This window comes from Folsomia candida, unplaced genomic scaffold (assembly GCF_002217175.1).
Source record: "Folsomia candida strain VU population unplaced genomic scaffold, ASM221717v1 Fcan01_Sc008, whole genome shotgun sequence".
Classification (NCBI taxonomy): Eukaryota; Metazoa; Arthropoda; class Collembola; order Entomobryomorpha; family Isotomidae; genus Folsomia; species Folsomia candida.
Genome location: NW_019091200.1, coordinates 4,104,266 through 4,124,167, shown reverse-complemented (window position 1 = coordinate 4,124,167; position 19,902 = coordinate 4,104,266). Strand labels below are relative to the sequence as shown.

The window sequence follows — 19,902 nt, the reverse complement described above, 5'->3', positions numbered from 1 at the left end:
CCTCCAGAACTGCTGGGTCGCTTTGGGAAGCTTCCGCTGGGTCGGTGTCAGTATTGCTGGCGTTCGCGGGGGCGACAGCTCGACTAGGCCCAGCGACGGGTTCATCCACTAATTCGACCGCTTGATTCTCCACAATAACTTCAGCAAGGGGGACAATCACCTCATCTTTAGCATTACAGCGAGGAAAGCAAGAAGTGCAGCAGCATTGCTCAGTTTTATCATCATCAAAATCATCTGCCAAATTGTGCTTAATTTTTAAGCCATATCGAATTGGAAACCACTCCAAAAAGTTCCCCACCGTCCAATATGGCAATTTTGACTTTGCGATAGCTTTTGCTGATTTGGGTCGGACTAATTTCCGTGATTTTGATTCACTTTGGGCAGTGCTTGGTCGTTCGGGAGAGGATGAAGTTGGTTGCTCTGTGATAACTTCGATGCCATTCTCATTTTCGTGATCAACGTCACTTTCTTCCACTTCCGGTTGCTTTGATTTTGCAAAGTCTTCCATGTAATCCTTTACAATTTGTGGCATTTTCGGGTACTTGGTTAGTTGGCCTACTCTAACAGCGTCAGGAATGGCGATACCCATCGGGAGTGTCATCGCTGTCATGTACAACTCGGCCATTTTGGAATGACTCTCTTCTGGTCGTGACCAACACCAACAACATTTCGCCACGTAGGAAACAATGCCAGTGATGACAAAAACATAAATCACGGAGAAAATTAGTCTCCCAAGGTCCAAGAGTCCCAGGCCACTCGTTAATCCCCAATTTCCTCCATGCAATCCTTAATGGTGAAAGATGTGGATGCATTTTTATGAGAGAAAGCAAGAAGTGAAAGCAAGAAATAGGTTTTATTTTTTACTTACCAAGTTGCTCAAACCAGTCGAAGCGATGTTTTGAAGTGACCACTAGGACAGAGGCAGCTTGCATGTACGTGATGACAAGTGATGTTGGGGTGTCGTCACTATCATAAGTCATAAAATTAGAATTGTGCTTTGCAGTGAGACAAAAATCAGGTCGAAATTTTTTACCCTTTAAGAAAGTCTTGAACCAGCTCAGGAACCTCATTTTCTGGGTATGGAACTAGTGTCGTGGTCATTTCATACGTTATCTCGTTGCATCCTGGGAGACATTTGCAATCTCTGGAGCCGTTTCGATTGGCTGAAACAGTAAAAACTAATTAGTCAATCACAATTGTTTTTTTTACATTATATTATAAATAAAAATTAAGGTTCATACATTCTACGCCATTTGCACAAATTTCATCATCTCGTGTCGAACAGATCCTGTTATCAGAATTCCCTGAAACGGTGTCATAATAGATTAATTCATGGTTAAGTTATTCATTAATATGAATGAGAAAAACAAATATTCAATTTATTCACGTGGATGGTACACTCTGCTGCATCCACAATTCTTTAAAGTCGCATTGACAGTGCATTCCCTCCAACAATTGCTTTCAGTGTAATTATTGTAGAATGCAAGCTTTCTTTCGGTAGCGAAATAGCAGCCCCTCTTTTCCTGTTTTGAAAAGGGTAAATTAGTATTGAACGTGTTTATGTACTTAAGAGACAGTTGACTAAAAATAACTCACTGGTGGCGCAGGTCGCGAATCCTCCTCTGCCATTATAACCCTTGGTTTAATGACATTAATCACCTTATAACCTGGAGGGATGTCCCTTCCATGATCTCGCAAGTTGGGCTCATCAAGGGGGAAATTTACCGTTATCTTAAAAAATTACAAATTAGTAACTGGTTATGTACTAAAGATACTTTCGACAGTTTTTTCGGTACCCGATAGTTGCTGGAGTCAGACTGGCGACAATATTTTCCACGTTTAGGATATTTTATGACGAATTCAAAGCCAAACCACTCCCCTTCCTGCTCTTGAAATTCTGGAATCCCTATCTTCTTGCCTCCTCGAGTAATATTGGTTTGGAAATTTTTCTTCACGTTCCAGGCTTTCCATGTGTCGTTTTCTGCTCCACTAATGTTCCGTTGCATTTTCTCAAGCATGGTAATGAATGTTTGTTGCCTAATGAAGTAATATAATTCATAATACTGAATAGTTTATGAGTAAAATTGCAAGCATACTTTCTCAATAAGTTGGAGGGCATGGCATTAAAGCTACATGCAGGGCCAGATTCTGTGTAGATATCCTTAAATAGTTCAGAACAATCCACTTGAATTGAATTAAATGTGCAAGCCAGCATCATTTCAGCGCACTTGGTGGTCCCCTATCAGGCAGGATTTGATAACAGTATGCTTAAATTATCTATATACATTTCATGATTTGAAAAAAACCTCTATGATCTTTGCAGCTAAATCCATCTCGAAAGTAGTGTCTTCATCAAAATCCAACAATCTAATGTCATTGAAGTCAAAATTTAGCATGAGACCGTCGCTTGGGTTAGGAGGAATTTCAGTTGAACGCCAGTTGGAACCTCTTAACCATGGTTGGCAGAACATTTTCATGAGAATTAGGGACTTTGTTGCTTGATTTTGATTTAATTTCATCCCGTTAAGTTTTATGACTGCAGTTGTCTCCTCATATTCGTTCTGAAGCCTAGTTTCATAATATTCATAAATTGTTCATGCGAACTTGAATGAATTGTAATACAGTTAAAATGACTCGCCTCAACACTTCCTCAAAAAATTGGTCATTGATGTTATTATGCTTCCCAATAGTCAGTTGTGGAAATGTGACATTATTGATTGGGAGTCGGGTTGGTTTAAAAAGTATGGCGACTGGGTTGTCCTTGAATTCTTGGCTTGAATGAACAGTCATAAAAATAGCGATGGCGGTGGTTGCAACAAGAACCAAGACCCAATAAAACCTATGAAATTGATTTATTGTTGCAGAAAGTAATTAAATTCGGTCGGATATTATGTAGAGGGGTCGCCCCGGGAAGTGGTGATCAGTTTGTAATTAGTAGCAGGGTAATAAACAATAGTTTCAGAGATCTTATTTTTTCGTATAATATTGAAAATATATTCAACCACGTACCCTCAAAATTTCATAAGCTTTGCTTGAAAAACAAATTTCGTACGCAACTTCAAAGCGAGGAAGTCGGGAAACGAATTTTTTGTAAGCACCAAAATTTGAGTTAGAAAGAGGGTTCGCCACCCCGGGTTTTTGTGGGTTGGGGTTTTTGGGGTTTTTGTGGGTTTTTGGGGTATCAAATCTCCGGAAAAACCCTAATGCTTAATGGGGTTTTTGCGGGGTTTTTGTAGGATTTTGAGGCAGATTGAAACAAAATCCCTTAAACTACAACTTAGATCAATGATAATTAAATTTTCAGATTCATCATGAAGTTTTCAGAATTTTCTTGTGCGACTTGAATTTCCAAATATTATGGAATATTTCCAGGTTTACATGTTAAACACGAATTTTCGATGCAACAGTCCAAGTCAATGATAACGGTTAAAATTGCACGCTGAATTCGTATATTAGATTAGTTTTTCTCTAATATATAATTTTACGAATTCTGGTTCAACCTGCCCCAGAATCTACAAAAACCCACAAAAACCCACAAAAACCCAAAAACCCCAAAAACCCCGGAAAAAAACCCACGGGGTTGGGTTTTTCTACAAAAACCCCGGGGTTTTCCGAACCCTGAGAAAGACTCGAAGAAGTCTTTACCACATTTTAACAGAGAAGGGTTTAGCCGTACAAAAATTAAGACTGACATAAAAAAGTATGGAGAATCCGAAAATGTTAACCTTAAATCCGCAGCATGAGAAAAAACCATCTAATATATCTCTCAAGAGAGATATATTTTCACTTGAAAGTGAAAACCGAAGCGAAATTAAAATGTTTTAAAAAACTTCTCAAGAAATTTCCGATTTGGTTGGCGTCAAAATGTATGGTGATCAAATGGCAGTTATTTTGAAAAATGAAAACCCTCCAAAAGTCCCTTATCTTCGCCTCATCAAAACATTTTGGATTCTGTGTAAGAAGTAATACTATGTGCTTTGTGAAACAGTCGATATTTTAAGAAAATTTCGGTTCCGGTAGGAAAAAATTAACAATGAATTTGCAAAGACTTCCGAAAAAGTATTATTGCCGGATGCGACTAAAAAGATTAAATACGAAGTAGATAATGGATTAAAGTCTCTTTTGTTAGCGGAGATATTACGTCAGATGTATTTAACTAACATATTATCCCAAAATTTGAGACTTCTAGAATTCTTTGACCATTTTTAGGGACAAATTTCACATCACCACTTCCCGGGACGACCCCTCTATGTATGACATGACGCTTGAAAGCAAAATCGATCGGATACATAGCATGTTTTATGTTAAAAGTGTAAAAAGGGAATAAATAATATTTAATGAATGGCAATATGCACATGTCATCAACTTCAACGATTTTCGAGTCATACAATTCAATTGCGTACAACCTATTTGACACATATCCAGCTAGAGAATGATCTTAACTAATTGGCTTCTGTATTTCTGGATCCTACAGACTGGCATACTACAGGTAAACGCCATCAAACATTTTAGCTACTTGAATTTACTTTCGATTTCCTTTAAGGCTTGCATTTGTCCGAATGAATGGAAGTACGGATTGCCTGCAAAAATATGCGGCAAAGAAATCACCGCCATCAACGGCGACAAGACATGTAAACCCCAAGCTGTTTACAACTGCACGGAACTGGGAGGAGTTGGGACAATTCCCCCGAGAATGGACTGTTCCAATCACAATTTCTGCGAAATGATTTTCACTCGAGCATGTAGAACTGAGGAATGTTGCAAAGACCAACGGCGAAAAAGGGGCTGCATTGACCTCGTCAATTATAAGTACAGGCATCAAACTTTAGGAAAACCAGACCAACCTAACCCCGTCAGCCCTTCCCAATATCCAGCAGTTCGCGAAAATGTGTTCGAAGCCTGCCTGAAGGATTATCCTGAAAATGCCCTAAGAGTGTACGGAACGAAAGCACAAAATTTATCCAGTTTGTGAATGCAAATTAATTGCTCCATACGTATGTAAATTCGTATATTACGGATGTGTAGGTACATACACATTTTTTATAGGGTTTTTGACTAATTTTTCCTTTCAGTAGGCATTCTTTAACTGATCAAGAACTTTACTGTCATATTAATAATTTTTGTGTGTACATATTACGTATGATATTATTAAATATTATTGGCTTAAATCTGAATGCAATAACTAGACTTTAGAAAAGCTGTTATTATGCTTCCCAATATTCAATTTTGGAAGTTTGACATGTTTACATAATAGCAGCAGCAAGCAGCATTGATGGATTGCTTGAGAACGATTTGCAAGTCTTTAAATTCTTGGCTTGGATGAACTGTCATAAAATGGCGACAGCAATAGACACGAGGATCTAATAAACCTAATAAAAATAAACCTAAATAAAAATAACAGGATTGGGTGCGAAAAGGAACATTATAATATTTATTACTGAATGAAAGATTATTGTATGAATGTAGCCCAAATTTTTAGGATTTATACAATCACATCCGTCAATTCAAACGTCAAACGATGAAACATACGTGTTACTAATACATTAATTCAAAACGCAATTGTGAGAATGGTTATATCTAATCCCAAGTGGTTTCTATTCTTCTGGATACTGCATATTTCAAAATTACAAGTACATCTTAAACATTTCTGCTTTAACCTCTTCAAATTAAAGTTTTTTTTAAGGCTTGCATCTGCCCGAAGGAGTGGAAGTATGGATTACCAGCCAGAATATGCGGCAAGGAAATCACCGCTATCAACAATGATAATTCATGTGAACCTCAATTTATCTACGATTGCATAGAACTTGGAGGAGTTGCCACGATTTCCGTTGAGAAGAACTGTTCTGAATCTGGGCATGAATTCTGTGAAATGTTTTCAAGTCAAGGATGCCGCACTGAAGAATACTGTAAAGAAGAACGACGGAAAAGACGCTGCACTAATGTGGTCCAGACTTTACAAAATAGACATCTGACTTTAGGAAAACGAGGTCAACCTAACCCAGTCAGTCCTTCCCAATATCCAGCAGTTCGAGAAAATGTATTCGAAGCCTGCCTAAAGGATTATCCGGAAAATTCCCAAAGAGTGTACGAAAAGAAAGGATAATTTTCCTACTTAATTTCGGTTTGTAAATGCAAAATAATTGCTTGATACGTATGATTTATAGGTACATCCACATGCTATTGCGTTTTTGATAAAAATTCTTACTTTTCAGCAGTTCGAGTAAATATGTTCGAAGCGTGCCTAAAACTTTCTCTATAAAATGCAACACCGTCAACGGGATGATTTGTAAATTCTACCAGCATTCTAAATATCTGCAACTTGAATAAACGCTTAAAGATTAAACACATTGTTTAATATTTCTAGTAATAAAATCACATCAAATTAAATACTTTTGTGAGATAAAACACCCAAATGCAAATGGTTAATAGTTAACTTGATCATGGCGTGCATATGAACGCCATTATTGAGACTGGATACTGGATTATCTAATAATCCAAGCAGTTCAAGCAATCGTTAAATTATCAACCCCCAGAAATTTTACATGTTGTGCAGAACGAACTGGCATTCATTCAGAAACATTAATTTTTGTAAATTACAAATGACACAGTAAAATTCAATAATGTTTGAAGCTTGAGCAGATTCTATACATTTGAATCGCGTGAGGATGAAGCATGGCGTTGGTTCTGGGTTCATGTGATAGAATATGCCGCTTGTGTCTATCCGCGCCAATGCGATTACAGAATTATGAAGTACACTACCAGAATTCCTTTTTAAATTTGACGTCTAATTTTTAGCAGCCTTGATGGATTGCTTGCAAGTCTCTAAATTATTGGCATGAATGAACCGTCATAAGTGGCGACACTGATTAAAACATAAATAAGGATCTACTTAAACTATAAAAATAACAGTACTGGATGCAAAAAAAGAACATAAATAGTATTAATTACTGAATGAACTAAGGATTTATACCATTACATAAGACTATTCAAATATCGAACAATCAAGCATTACAGACGGGTTACTAATACTTTTGTTCAAAACGCAAACATGAGAATGGTTATATCTAATTCTACGTGGTTTCTATTCTTCTTCTGGATACTGCACATTTCCAAACTACAGGTACACATCTGATACTTATGTCCCCTGACCTCTTTAAATTAAAATAATTTTCTTTAAGGCTTGCATTTGCCCGAAAGAGTGGAAATCTGGATGGCCAGGCAGCATCTGCGGCAAGGAAATCACAGCCATCACTAATGATCATTCATGTGAACCTCAATTTGTCTACGATTGCACAGAATTTGGGGGAGTTGCGGTTCCCTTTCGGGGGAACTGTACTGAGGCCGCGCACCAATTCTGTGAAATTTATTTATCTCGAAAGTGCCACACTGAAGAATGCTGCAGAGAAGAACGACGCATAAGGTACTGCGCTGATGCAGTCCAGCGCTTACCCAATAGACACCTTAGTTTAGAAAAACCAGGACAATATAACCCAGTCAGTGCTTCCCAATATCCAGCAGTTCGGGAAAATGTATTCGCAACATGTCTAAAAGATTACCATACAAATGTACCTTCTCCAGAAAATGCAGAACCGGCAAAGCGATGATTTGTCAATTTCATCTGTATTTTATTTATAACCTGAATAAACACTTAACGATTATACTAGATTTTTGATAAACTATTACTGGTCTGTTATACTACCGATATGTTTAAATAGATTATAACGTAAGGCTTTGTAGATTAGATAGTTAAAAATATATTTGATCCTCGGAACGCAACAGTTTTTAGCAAATTATGTAACTGTCATTCATACTTGTTAAAATTGTTAAAATTGACGCATGAGAAAGAAATTAATAAACTCATTGTTTAACTGCTTAACAATATTTTCAGTCGTAAAACTGCAACCAATTTTGTGATATAGATAAAGCACCCAAGTGCAAGTGGTTATATAAAAATAATGAATTTGATCGTGGTGGATAAGAAAACCATTATCGGGGCTGGATTATTTTATACTTACTTCAAACAGTTCGTGTTAGATTACAACCCCCAAAATTATTTACATGTTGGACAAAACGAACTGAAATTCATTCAGAAACATAAATTGCTTGTATATCATTAGCCTGAGCAAATTCTATCAATTTGAATCGCGTGAGAGTGAATCATGGCATGGCGTTGGCTCTGGGTTCAAGTGATGGAATAGTAGGCAGCTTGTGTCTATCAATTACGTGCGACAATGCGATTACATAATTATGAAGTACCCTACCAGAATTAATTGTTTTTCTGTAATATCGGAGGTTAAGCAACATTCACTCCAGGGCATAAAAAATACTTTGAATTCGTTTTTTATTTGTTATGTAGGTACAATTTGCAAGTAATATTCTGATTATCATTTCGATCCCTACATTTCGTGCTTGTCAATCACTTTTGCTTTATTTGGTTCAGGATCGAGGATAAATAAATGACAATATTTTTCTGGAGTGCACCAAAGGATTGTTTCAAAATCAGTATATGTACGGGGAAAATAGACTGTTAAATGAAAGCAAAACAAGGGTTGCATAGATTAATCGTATTCGTAAGCACAATTGACAGGATGCAAAATTTTGTATGAATATGCTTTGCAAACTGAACCAACTTGGTTCATGCAGCCGCTAGTCATTACATAATTAATGAGGATGAGATATCGATATGTATGTATGCATTGTGAAAAAGAAAGCGAACTCTAATTAAGTGGTTCCTCACTTCATAATCGTGGCTTAGATTTCAAGCTGCGTCAAAAACTGTTTAGCAAATGCTCATTTTGCAAATATAATACGCACGCTTGCAATCCCTAATTCATTTTCTGGACACGGAAATAATCGTCACGTGAATGGTGCGGTGTTTGCATTTGTATCTTGGATTTGATCTATCATCCGTTGCACAAATTGATACAATGGTGTTCAAATTTATTATTTATGAAAGTGCAGTAATATTGGTTACATAATTATTTCGTAATTATTTCGTAATTGAACAATTGAGGTCTTTGTTTATGTATGCCAAGTAGTTGTCATATTCTAAATAATAAATTGTAATCTTGTATAGTTGTTGCTGCATATTTTGATCTTTTGAAATTATACATATGCACGAAAATTAGTAGATAAATGATAGTAGATATCAGTAATACTACGTACAATACGGAAGTACCCCAAAGAGTCTCGAGCAGAATCGAGAAATAGATAAATTGATGGAGAAATTTGAGCTAAGTGATGGAGGAAAGTGAGACAGGGCAATTGATGAAGTTCAGAGAGGCAGGGTGAAACTAGGATCTGATGCAGAGTGGGAGGCAATATGAGACGGTGATTTAAAGCAGATTATTTTACACTATTTTCCAAACTAGTATCGCGATAATAGTAGACTATGAAAAATTTTAAGTAAATGTGAATGGGTTTGTTTTTAATAAAATCATTTTTTGTAAGACAAAATTAACAGCGTTTATATACTTATTTTATGCATAAGACGGATGCCAATAAATGAATAGCTTATATGTTTGCACATTTTCTTTGGTTTACATTAATTTTGAAAAATACCTCAACTCAAAGGATTTGACTCGTCATTTTACCCACCCCACAAATGAGTACTTATTAATCTGCAGTACACTTTCTTCTTTTTTCAAAAATAAGGGGAGGGGTTAAGATTTATTTGACATAAAAATAAACCGTAGTAACGTTAGAAGTAGCTCACCCTGCAATAACGAGTTGATATAAGTTTGTACCAAAGGTGCTGAATAAGCCGACAAGATAAGTACAGAAGTGTTAAGCAATTTTGCACCATTGGTGCAGAATAATTCTGCATATATATTACAACCATAAAATTTTACACCAATAGTGTAGGATAAGGCGACAAAATAACCATCTAATTTTGACACAATTCAAATTTTTGTCCTGAATTTTTGAAATCCTGGTGTCAAATTTTTGAAATTATTTCTGTTAGTTATTCTGCACATTTGGTGCGTTTTCCATCAGTACTCCTGTTTGTTTACCACCATTTTAGTAAACCGTTTGTTCGATACTAACGGTGCTACTTATTCCTTTGTAGTCCTTTCACGATCGATCTTCCGAATTGGATCGCACCATTTGCGCTACGAATTGCTAGATACCAACGGTGCGACTAATTGATTCATTAATGGACAAGGGGATTTTTAATTAGCATCAATTGATGCAAAAATATCGCTAACAGACAGACAGACAGACGGACGGACAAGAGGAATTCAATAGCTCTCATGCTACGCAGGGTGAGCTAATAAATAAATATTAATTTAGATTTTTAATGCAATTAACTTTCCTTTTCTGCATGATTAGCTAAAACCTAGTCGTAAATTAGTCTGTAATATAAATCCACAGTTTTTATGATGTGATAAATTGTGATAATACGGATTTACGTATAGATTTTACTATATTTTTGATACACCGTTAGATAAGAAAACCTTGTAATTTTATTGATAAATGATATTTTATGAATTATGAAAATGCCCCAAATAACCAAAAATTGTAACAATTTAAGAGGCAAGAGGATACAGGAGACAAGCACTGGCTCAGTTTCTACCCATGACGGCCAAAATTTGGAAAGCCTTGTCGAGAAGACGTCGCTTCAACAATTTTATAAATAATGATATGTATTTGATGATTTAACTTGAGCAATTGGAATAAATTCGTGCGTTGTTAAAAAAATTGGAAAAATGCATGCACCCTTTGCCCAAATTCGTAGGACGTTTGTAGAAAATTGAATTATTTATGAATTTCGTCTTTAATTTACTGAAATAATAAACTCGAAATATTTTCTGACCTTTCACAAACGTGGGCATCAGGTTTTACGACTTCCTTCAGTCCTGGGTACTTCAGCCGGTTAACTCCCCTGCACCAGCATTTCTTCCTTGTTTTCGTACTCGGCTTCCACTTCAAAAAGTTTTTGCAACCCTTTTTTGCATGTTTGCATATTTCGGGCATTGTACCGGATGACAGACAACGTCACCAAAAGGGAGGAACCCTGCCACGAAAAATTAACTTCAAATCAAATGAATCAAGATACGATTTAAATCAATAATTTGATCTTCGTCGTCTACTTATATATTGCCATTGCCATACATCCGCTTTCCTCTAATACAGTAAAGTAAAATTAAGATTTCGCTTACCAGTTGACCAGAGGAAGTTGAGACGATGAGATGTCGAGAAGTTGGATATTGAAATTCTGGGGATTTGGGCGAAGGTGCATGTGAGACGAATATTTGAAGAATAACAAACAAGAATATGCTCAATTTTATTTTTATTACATGTTATGTAAGTAAGCATATTCGAATATATTTCATGTGGGCTGGACATTCATAGTCATTCGTCAAATGGGGGCTGAAGGCGTCCAAAAATGTGGCTTAGGTAGAAGGTTGTGCTATATTATTGCAGGTGTAGGAGGGGTAATGAATGCGTAATGAGTGCCAAAATTAAGATTCGCACAGTTTTTGCTTTTAATAAATGGGTACATTTCCCGTATTGGAACCAAGTGTACACCTTTGTAGTAGGACAACAGGTGAAAGTAGGTGCATCCAATAAATGAGTCGAATGGTTGGCAACCTTGCCACTCACTTTTAAAAAACGTGGAATAAAATTGGACCACAAATTATATGAACATATTACAAAATCATTTATTAAAAAAATTGATTCGACTGATGAAATGTGAATTGGATTGCAGAAATGATTTATTTTTGATGAAAATCAAGTAGAAAATGGTTATGATACAAGAAATGTACAGCTTGAATTTACACGGGTGAAAATGATATCAGTTATTTGGAGGCATCGATAAGTCGTCGGAGAGACTTGAAGGCGTTGATCCTGCCTTCGCCGTGATGATGGTTGGGAAACTGATTGTCTGGAACTCCGCTGCAGATCTTTCCCATGTCGACGAGGTCCTGGTCAACCCCACCCCGCATGTGGGCCGTCACATTTCCAAAGCTGATGCTCGGGTTGTAGGCGAGGAGGAGAGAGGTCAGTCCGGCGGCGTGGGGGCAGGCCATGCTCGTCCCGGAGAGGGCTCGATAAGCATCGTCAGCCGTGTTGTAGGCGGAAAGGACGTTGGATCCTGGCGCAGAAATGTCGGGCTTCATTCTTCCGTCGGTTGTGGGGCCGACGGAGGAGAAGGAAGACAACTCATCGGTGACCGTAGTTGAACCCACGCCAATCACGTTCCGATCTCCGGGTGAGTTGGCCGTGTTGCAGGATGGGCCAGAATTTCCGATGGAGAAAAGTGGGATGATGTTAGCCGTGTGGAAAGCAGCGATTGCACCATCAAACCTGATGGATTGAAAAGTTGAAAATAGATAGTCATAAAAAACTGGGCATTAGTAAAGTAAATTTAATTGAATTTAGACTCACCAAGTAGCACCGCGACCACCTCCCCAACTGTTAGAAACGAGATGTGGAGCCTTGCTGCAGTCTGGGGCACTTCCGTCGGGACGCGTTGGACACGTGATGAATTGGGCGCATGCCAAAAGGGCGTTCTGGGCACAAGATGAAGTTGCACATCCGCGACAGGAAGTCCATTTAGCATCTGGGTAGACCCCGATCCCTCCAGCGCCACAGATCGTCCCGGTCGTGTGAGTACCGTGACCGTTGATGTCCATGGGCAACGCGTTGGCATCGTAGGGGTCGAACCATCCATATTCTCCTAACCAGTTGGCTCTCAAGGCTTCGTGGGTGTGTCGAGCTCCAGTGTCAATTGTTGACACCACGATTTGCGACGCTTTAGTCGTGGATCCCAAAAGTTCCCGAGCTTCGGCCGCCTGAATTTTCTTGACGCCCCATTCGCCCGATGGATCTTGTCTTCCACGTAAAATTGGCCCCTCGACGATCGTGTCGAGTTCAATGATTTCCTCCAACTCCAAACTCTTGACTTCGTTGAAGGAGGCGAGGACCATGATCAAGTCCATCGTGGCTCCCTTGACGTAAACCTGGTTCGTGATCCACAGGGATTTGAACTCGAATCGACCCTGGAGATAGGACAGGACGTTGGACTGAACACGACCTGCGAGGCGGACGAGGGCAGAGTTCATGGCGTCAAGTCGATCTTCTCGAGTGTCGAATCGGGTGTCCTCAATCGCTTGCAATGTTTCAGCCGTGCTTTCCTGAAAGGTGACGAAAATGTCGGCAGTTTCGGCTTGTTTGGCTGCTCGGAGGAGACGGTAGTCGATTTTGTCGCCATTTTCAGGTCGGCCTTGCGCCAATGCGACGAGTACAAGTACCAGAAGTAGCTTCATTTTCGAGTGAAAGTGTTTCGTAGTTTTTGTTTCTGTTATTTGAAGTTGTGGTTAATATTTCTTTGAAGTGATGAATGATACTCTACTCCAAAGTTTGGGTGCTTTTTATACCAAAAAATTTCATTGTCTTGTTCTCATTGCGTATCAAAGTTTTTGAACTTTACATTAATTTTTTCTATTATTTTTCCACTGTGAACTTAATGATTAAACGATAATATGATAAGCATTGTTCCGATGCGTGACTTTCGTTGAACCTGAAAATTCGCGATAATATTCAAATATGTACATTCTGCTCCACATATTCCTTGCACAATGCGTAATACGAGTGCGACATATGTATGTTTTTTTTGCAATTATCTTGTTGCATTTCCGACACAGGTTGTTGGCCGTAAAATGATCAATAATCAATTCAGTCGCATTTACAGAGTAGTTGGGTTTGGGTAAGCTGCCAATGTAAATATTTAGTCTGGATAATAAGACAACTGAATAATACGCAATGATTGATGATAAGCCCGGGTTGAATAAATTTCGTCCCATTGATGATCTCCGAGTCAAGTGGTTACCAGAAAAATAAAAATTGTGTACATTTATATATGCATGAAATAAGAAAATAATGCAATCCCTATCTTTTGAGGAAGGGAGAGATTATATAACTTTGAAATACATCATAAGGACTATCTGTACAAGGCTGGAAAGTTATGTAGACATTTCAGAGAGAAATTTCCCAAGGTAGACCAAATATTTGTATGCAGTTTTTTATAAATCTACATGCAAAAGGTTAATCACTCCGTATACTTAGGGATCTTATCAATTTAGCTTAAAAATTCCGGAATACTTAATTTATTATTTTGAATATTATCCAGAATTTATTTATAATTTGTCACCGAAGATAGAACAGTGTAGTTGAACTGCTCAATATATGCGATGATTTGAGAAAAATATACAATACAATACAAAATAAGACAGTTTTGAAAATTATTTATGAAAGGTCGCAGGTGACATGCTTTTATACTTCTTTTTTGCAAAATTGTGTATGGGTAAAATAAAAATTAATAGAAGTTATGAATAATAATAAAATGACCAAAAATATGATAAAATAAAGATCAATAACTAGTGCATTCCAAGAGCTACTAGTAAATACTGTGTCCTCAGAATCCACGCATTCTTCTTCAAAAATATGAATTTGTTGAATTTAGTTCACTATCAACTTTTTTTTTTTTTTTACACATAATCAATGTTCACTAGATTTTTTTAAATTGTAAAGCTAGATAATTCCATTTATATTTCACAGATTTTGTCAGAAACTAAATAAATTTTAACGGCATACGAAGACAAAGTTTGCGAAAGTGAGACTCCGTTAGTGGGAATTGGAAAGAGTAAAGGTTTGAATGTCAGTAAGACAGGTATGGATCCAACGTAATTTGTAAGTTGGCAATGATTTACTGTAAAATAACTGAAATTCAGTTATTTTAATTTTCAGTATATTTAATTTTGCTTGTTAAAATTAATTTAATCCGTTGGTACATTATTCGGAGATAAATAAATTGGTTAGTTAGTTAAATAAATTCATCATGGAGGAAAACGGTCACGAAAGTAAAAGGCTGAAATTGTCACAAGAGGTAGAACCGGTAGCAGTAGTAGATTTGACGCCGAATTCGCCACCGACGACGACCACCCCAAAACTTCCTGTGTGTCAATTTGGCGACAAGTGTTATCGCAGAAATCCTGCTCATTTGACAGAATTTTTTCACCCATTGCGTAAGTAAAAAAACAATAATTGAATACTTTACAAATGGAAAAAGTTTAGTTAATTTTTATAATACTGATTGCATTTCATTCAGTTGACAAAATTTATACGGCAATGTCCAAATCCGGAAATTTTTTCAGCCTCCCTACCGGGTTCGATAAGCCGGGTGTCGAGCGTGCCACGGTACTGGAACAAATTCAAATTTTGAAAGATGCAAAGCAAAAGGCGAACTCCAGTGATGATAAGGCGTTATCATCGTCTTCGTGGTCATCATCCCTCTCCGATATTAGGGAGGAAAGGAAGAGAAAATTTTTAGAATCAAGACAAGAGCAAGGTCAAAGTTCTAAAGCATCGCCGTCATCGTTGCCGGTTAAGATTACGACATCAAGAAAATCCATTCTGGACAGGTGGGAGGAGAGTCGCCCCTACAACTATTTCCTCACCAAGGTCGCCGCCATCCGGCCTGAAGCTGACCCAGTTTTATCAGCAAGTTTTAAAGGTGTATACATCAACTTGTTCACATTTTTTCAATTTTTATCAAAATCTTATTAATATATCGCCTTTTACAGACTTGTTCGACCCATCTCTTGGCGAAATAAGTGCCGTCGCTCACATCAATTTCATGATTGATCCAGAATGGTTAATGGAACAAGTCCACGGGCAACCCGGACTTCAAGAAAAACCCACCAGAATCATATTTGATGGCGTGGCGAAAGATATGCAAGGTTTAGCTGAGGCATATCCGTGGGTTAAAGTTTTCGGGGTCAAGTCTCCCTTTCCGTTTGGACATCATCACACGTGCGTTTGATCAGAAATGCAAATTTCTTCATATTTATTCATTGCGAAAATCTGTGCATTAATTTCCTAATTCCCTTTTACATAGCAAAATGAGCCTTGTCCAATACACCGATTTGTCGATGCGGTTCTTGATCTATACTGCGAATTTGATCGAATCCGACTGGGAAAATAGGACCCAAGGGTACTTGTGAATTTGTATATTTCAATTCGTCATGCGCTTGTCATAATTTTGAGTATAATTTTTATCAGAATCTGGATAAGTCCACGTTGTCCAAAGATGCCTGTTTCTTCATCTTCTTCTGATGGCGATTCCTCAACAAAATTTAGATCCGACATGATCCAATATTTATCAACTTATCCAGTCCAAGCTACCAGGGCGTGGATCGATATAATCAAAGGGGTCGATTGTTCAGAGATAAAGTAATTATTTATTTATCCGTCATCATAATTATCTTGATTTTCAGAGTATAATTGAAATAATTATTAGAGTTTACCTAATCGCGTCTGCTCCTGTGACGGCAAATTCTGGTACGTCAGGGTTTCAGTGGGGGAGCTGTAAAATGGAAAAAGTTCTAAAATCTGTGGTTGATGAAGAAACTGATCCTTCCTGGCCGTTGGTTATACAATGTTCATCAATTGGTAATTAACCAACATTGTCAGCTCTTTATTATTAGTGAATTATGTTCTGACACACTTCAATTGTAGGCACGCTAGGCAAAGGATTAGGCGATTGGGTTGAAAGCGAATTGGGTACCGCATTTGCAGGAAAGGATCGCGTACAGAAGGGTCCGATTCATTTGGTTAGCAAAAAATAAAAAAAATTAGCAATCCAAAAATGCATATCAATTCTTAATTTCATAACTTCCTGGTTGCAGATTTACCCAAGTTATCCTAACGTCAAAGCTAGCTTTGAAGGACTCCATGGCGGAGGATGTCTTCCATACTCGGCCTCCACCCATAAGAAGCAGACCTGGCTGGATAAGTATTTATGGTACTTTTAAATTTCTAACACATTTAAACAAAACTACACATTGTAATTAATATAATTAACAATTTTAGTCAATGGAAAGCCGATCGGTCCGGAAGATCCAGAGCAGTGCCACACATCAAGTCCTACTTTAGAATGTCGCCAGAAAGTGGGGTCAGAAAACTTGCCTGGTTTCTCCTCACGAGTGCGAACTTGTCGAAAGCTGCGTGGGGAAAGTTAAACAAAACCAGAGATCGGTTATCAGTCATGTCGTGGGAGGCTGGGGTGTTATTCGTTCCGCAAATTATGGTACCTATACAATGTCATTAACTTAACATTAATTTTACAGATAGTTCATTCATTGTTTTCTATATATCTTGTTTTCCATCAGGTGTCACAAAATCACTTCCGGATAGATACAGATTCCTCATCATCAGGATCAAATTCTTCTCCACCACCGCCCCCATTTCCACTCCATGTCGACATCCCCGTCGTAAAATATGGAAAGGATGATCCTCCCTGGTTTTTTGAAATTTTGCAAGCTCTAATTTCACAAAGTTCAAGCTAGCCGAAGGTTTTACGTACCACGTAAATTCATGCGTACCTTATCTTCTTATACTATTATGAACCTGTTCTACCAATTAATTGTGAATTTCACAAAAAATCAAAACAATATTTTAATGAAACTTAAACTATAAAACTAAACTATAAAATACAACTCGAAGAAAGAACAGTCCCATTCCAATCTCGCCATCCATCCAAGTACACATTCTAAAATTATACCAACTTTCTTCCTCTGATTTATTAGGTTTAATTTAGACTGGATTAGTGCACAGTATGCTACATCCACATCCACCCCGTGGGATTCGGGATTCGCTTCCTTGCTTCCGATGTGAATTTGAATTACAGAATCTAAATCTCGTCTCACTCCCCAATTCCCGATACCAAAGTCATCCCTTGCATGGAAAATGAGATTGTATGATTTGGATTCGTCTACACTTCTCCAACACTGTAAATAAGGGTGAATTAGAAGAATCCTTGTTGGTTGGTTGGGTACACCCGGGTAGTAAAAACCGGCTTATTTCCCACCCGGCCAGACACAAAAGTTAGCCGTATTGTGATTAGCATAATATTTCTATTCCAATTGATCTCGTTGGGTGGGTCGGGTCGGGTTCGTCGTCGGGGCAGAAGAATTCTCATGTAAATAATTTCATGCTTCCAAACTACATCTGCTGTTCACCCTGCTAAATAAATCAGAAATCTACTCCATATTTAGTAATAAAATAATGCCTGGATTTGGATTCATCCATCCAACCCGGTAAAAGCCAGCAGCTTGTGACTATATTTCATACAGTTTTATGCTCTCTTGATCCCATTTCTAATCCGACATGATCCACTCCAACTTCAAATCAGTTTCAGGAGCGTTGTTTTTTATTTCATGAAAAATTACATGAAATGAAATCATTCATACAAGTTTAGTTTATTTATGCACTCATCTCACTAAAAGTCCAGATTTACTTCCTTCCTAGCCCTAAAATTAGCCTGTCCTTCTCTTCCTTCCATCCATCCATCCAAATCTCCAAGGTCCAGTCAGCATTCGTCTAACGAACCATTCTTCAAATCCACACCATCATCATCTCGCTTTAGGTTTATTATCACGGTCACCTCAGCAGGGTCCCTGCCTCCAAAACCAGCACCACTTCTTTCTTCTACCCCTTCATCTCCATCCTTGATTTGTTTGTTAGTAAAAACTTGAAGGTACTTACGTACGCACAACGAGGTACACTTGGCCTTCATTAAGGCACTCACTCCTCAAGGATTTCAATTTCCCAACAGTCAACAGACACACTTCTTCCCAATAAAAACCAATACAATTCCCGACAAATTACTGTGCATGTACATACAAAAAACACTAATAATGACTTCTTTTTACTCAATCAGCAAATTGGCCGCATTTATTACTATCTACCCCAAATCATCCATTGCGCACACTTAAATATTCATAAATCCAACCCTTTTCCACCTGCCCTCGTGTACATAATATCATTCATTCCGTAAAACACTTGGATGCTTCCAAACTAGGTCAAAAACTGACATCCACCTCATTAAAAATTATCCAATCATTCATCCCCCACACGTTTCGAGGAGATAACATTGCATGATGTAAATAGGTAGGTACTTGCACGTACTATTTTTCGTGCGAAAAAGACCCTCTTTTTTGCACAGACAACAATGAGCAACATGCAATTATTTGCATCCCTCCCATCACCACCACGAAAAATAATTCATTCCTAGAATAATAATATCCCATCCGCCGAGACGAGACGAGCTATAACCTACATTTAATAATCTTTGTTCTTTCTCTCTTTCCATGCCAAACCAACCCTACACGTGGAGGAGCTCGTCGTCGTCTCACATGAAATTAATCAACCCTTTTCTTCTTTGTTTTGATAAAAAAAATTGTGTAAGATCCAACCATTTTGTGATCTTGTCTCTGGTAGATAATCATAAAATTGGTAATAAATTGTTACCCAAAATTTTCCACCAGATTCAGCTTTATCATCCTACTGAGAAATTGATTGGGAGAAAACTTGGCAATTTTTTACCCAATAATTGTTACCAGTTTTCTACCATACCCGGTGACAAGTTTGTTACCACATTACTGCATATTTCCAGATGCATAATTCCACATCATTTTTATTTTTCAACCCTTTCCTCTCCCTAAATAACAAGTCTCCCTGCACACTACAGAGCCAAACCACCAGTCAGGCACGTTTCCTTCCTTGTCCAATATCCATTGTGAGAGAAAAAACTTTATTTTCATTTCAACCCTTTCGCATCATTATTATCATCATCGTCATCGTCATCATCATCTGCATGAAGAAAAGGTTGACGGCACACACACACAAAATCCAACCCGACTCTGGTCTGGTCTGGTCCATGTAAAAACAAAAATACATATTCATTGTCAACTTTGTATGTTATTTTAGATTCAAATTTTACACAAATTCAAACACCCGACTGAGCAGGGAATACCATTTTTATTAACCGAATGCCAAATGGAATAATATGTATGTGTGTTGCTCAGTGGCTGCGGAAGCCGTGGGGACATGTGG

The 19,902-nt window shown here is 37.8% G+C and overlaps 2 protein-coding genes across 2 annotated transcripts; one reads left to right on the top strand and one right to left on the bottom strand.

The window, feature by feature from the left end:
* Window positions 1–11,698: 11,698 nt before the first annotated feature.
* LOC110853424 (bacillopeptidase F) lies at window positions 11,699–13,362 on the bottom strand. Its single transcript, XM_022101685.2, has 2 exons — window positions 12,394–13,362; window positions 11,699–12,312 (listed from the first exon to the last, which is right to left on the bottom strand). Exons 1-2 carry the CDS (start codon window positions 13,272–13,274, stop codon window positions 11,805–11,807), a joined length of 1,389 nt encoding a protein of 462 aa, XP_021957377.1. The 5' UTR covers window positions 13,275–13,362; the 3' UTR covers window positions 11,699–11,804.
* Window positions 13,363–14,162: 800 nt separating this feature from the next.
* LOC110853072 (probable tyrosyl-DNA phosphodiesterase) lies at window positions 14,163–17,504 on the top strand. Its single transcript, XM_022101301.2, has 10 exons — window positions 14,163–15,032; window positions 15,116–15,520; window positions 15,591–15,819; window positions 15,905–16,000; window positions 16,069–16,239; window positions 16,307–16,458; window positions 16,525–16,619; window positions 16,695–16,810; window positions 16,879–17,095; window positions 17,178–17,504. The coding sequence occupies exons 1-10, from the start codon at window positions 14,846–14,848 to the stop codon at window positions 17,352–17,354; spliced, it is 1,845 nt and encodes a 614-aa protein (XP_021956993.1). The 5' UTR covers window positions 14,163–14,845; the 3' UTR covers window positions 17,355–17,504.
* The last annotated feature ends 2,398 nt before the right edge of the window (window positions 17,505–19,902 follow it).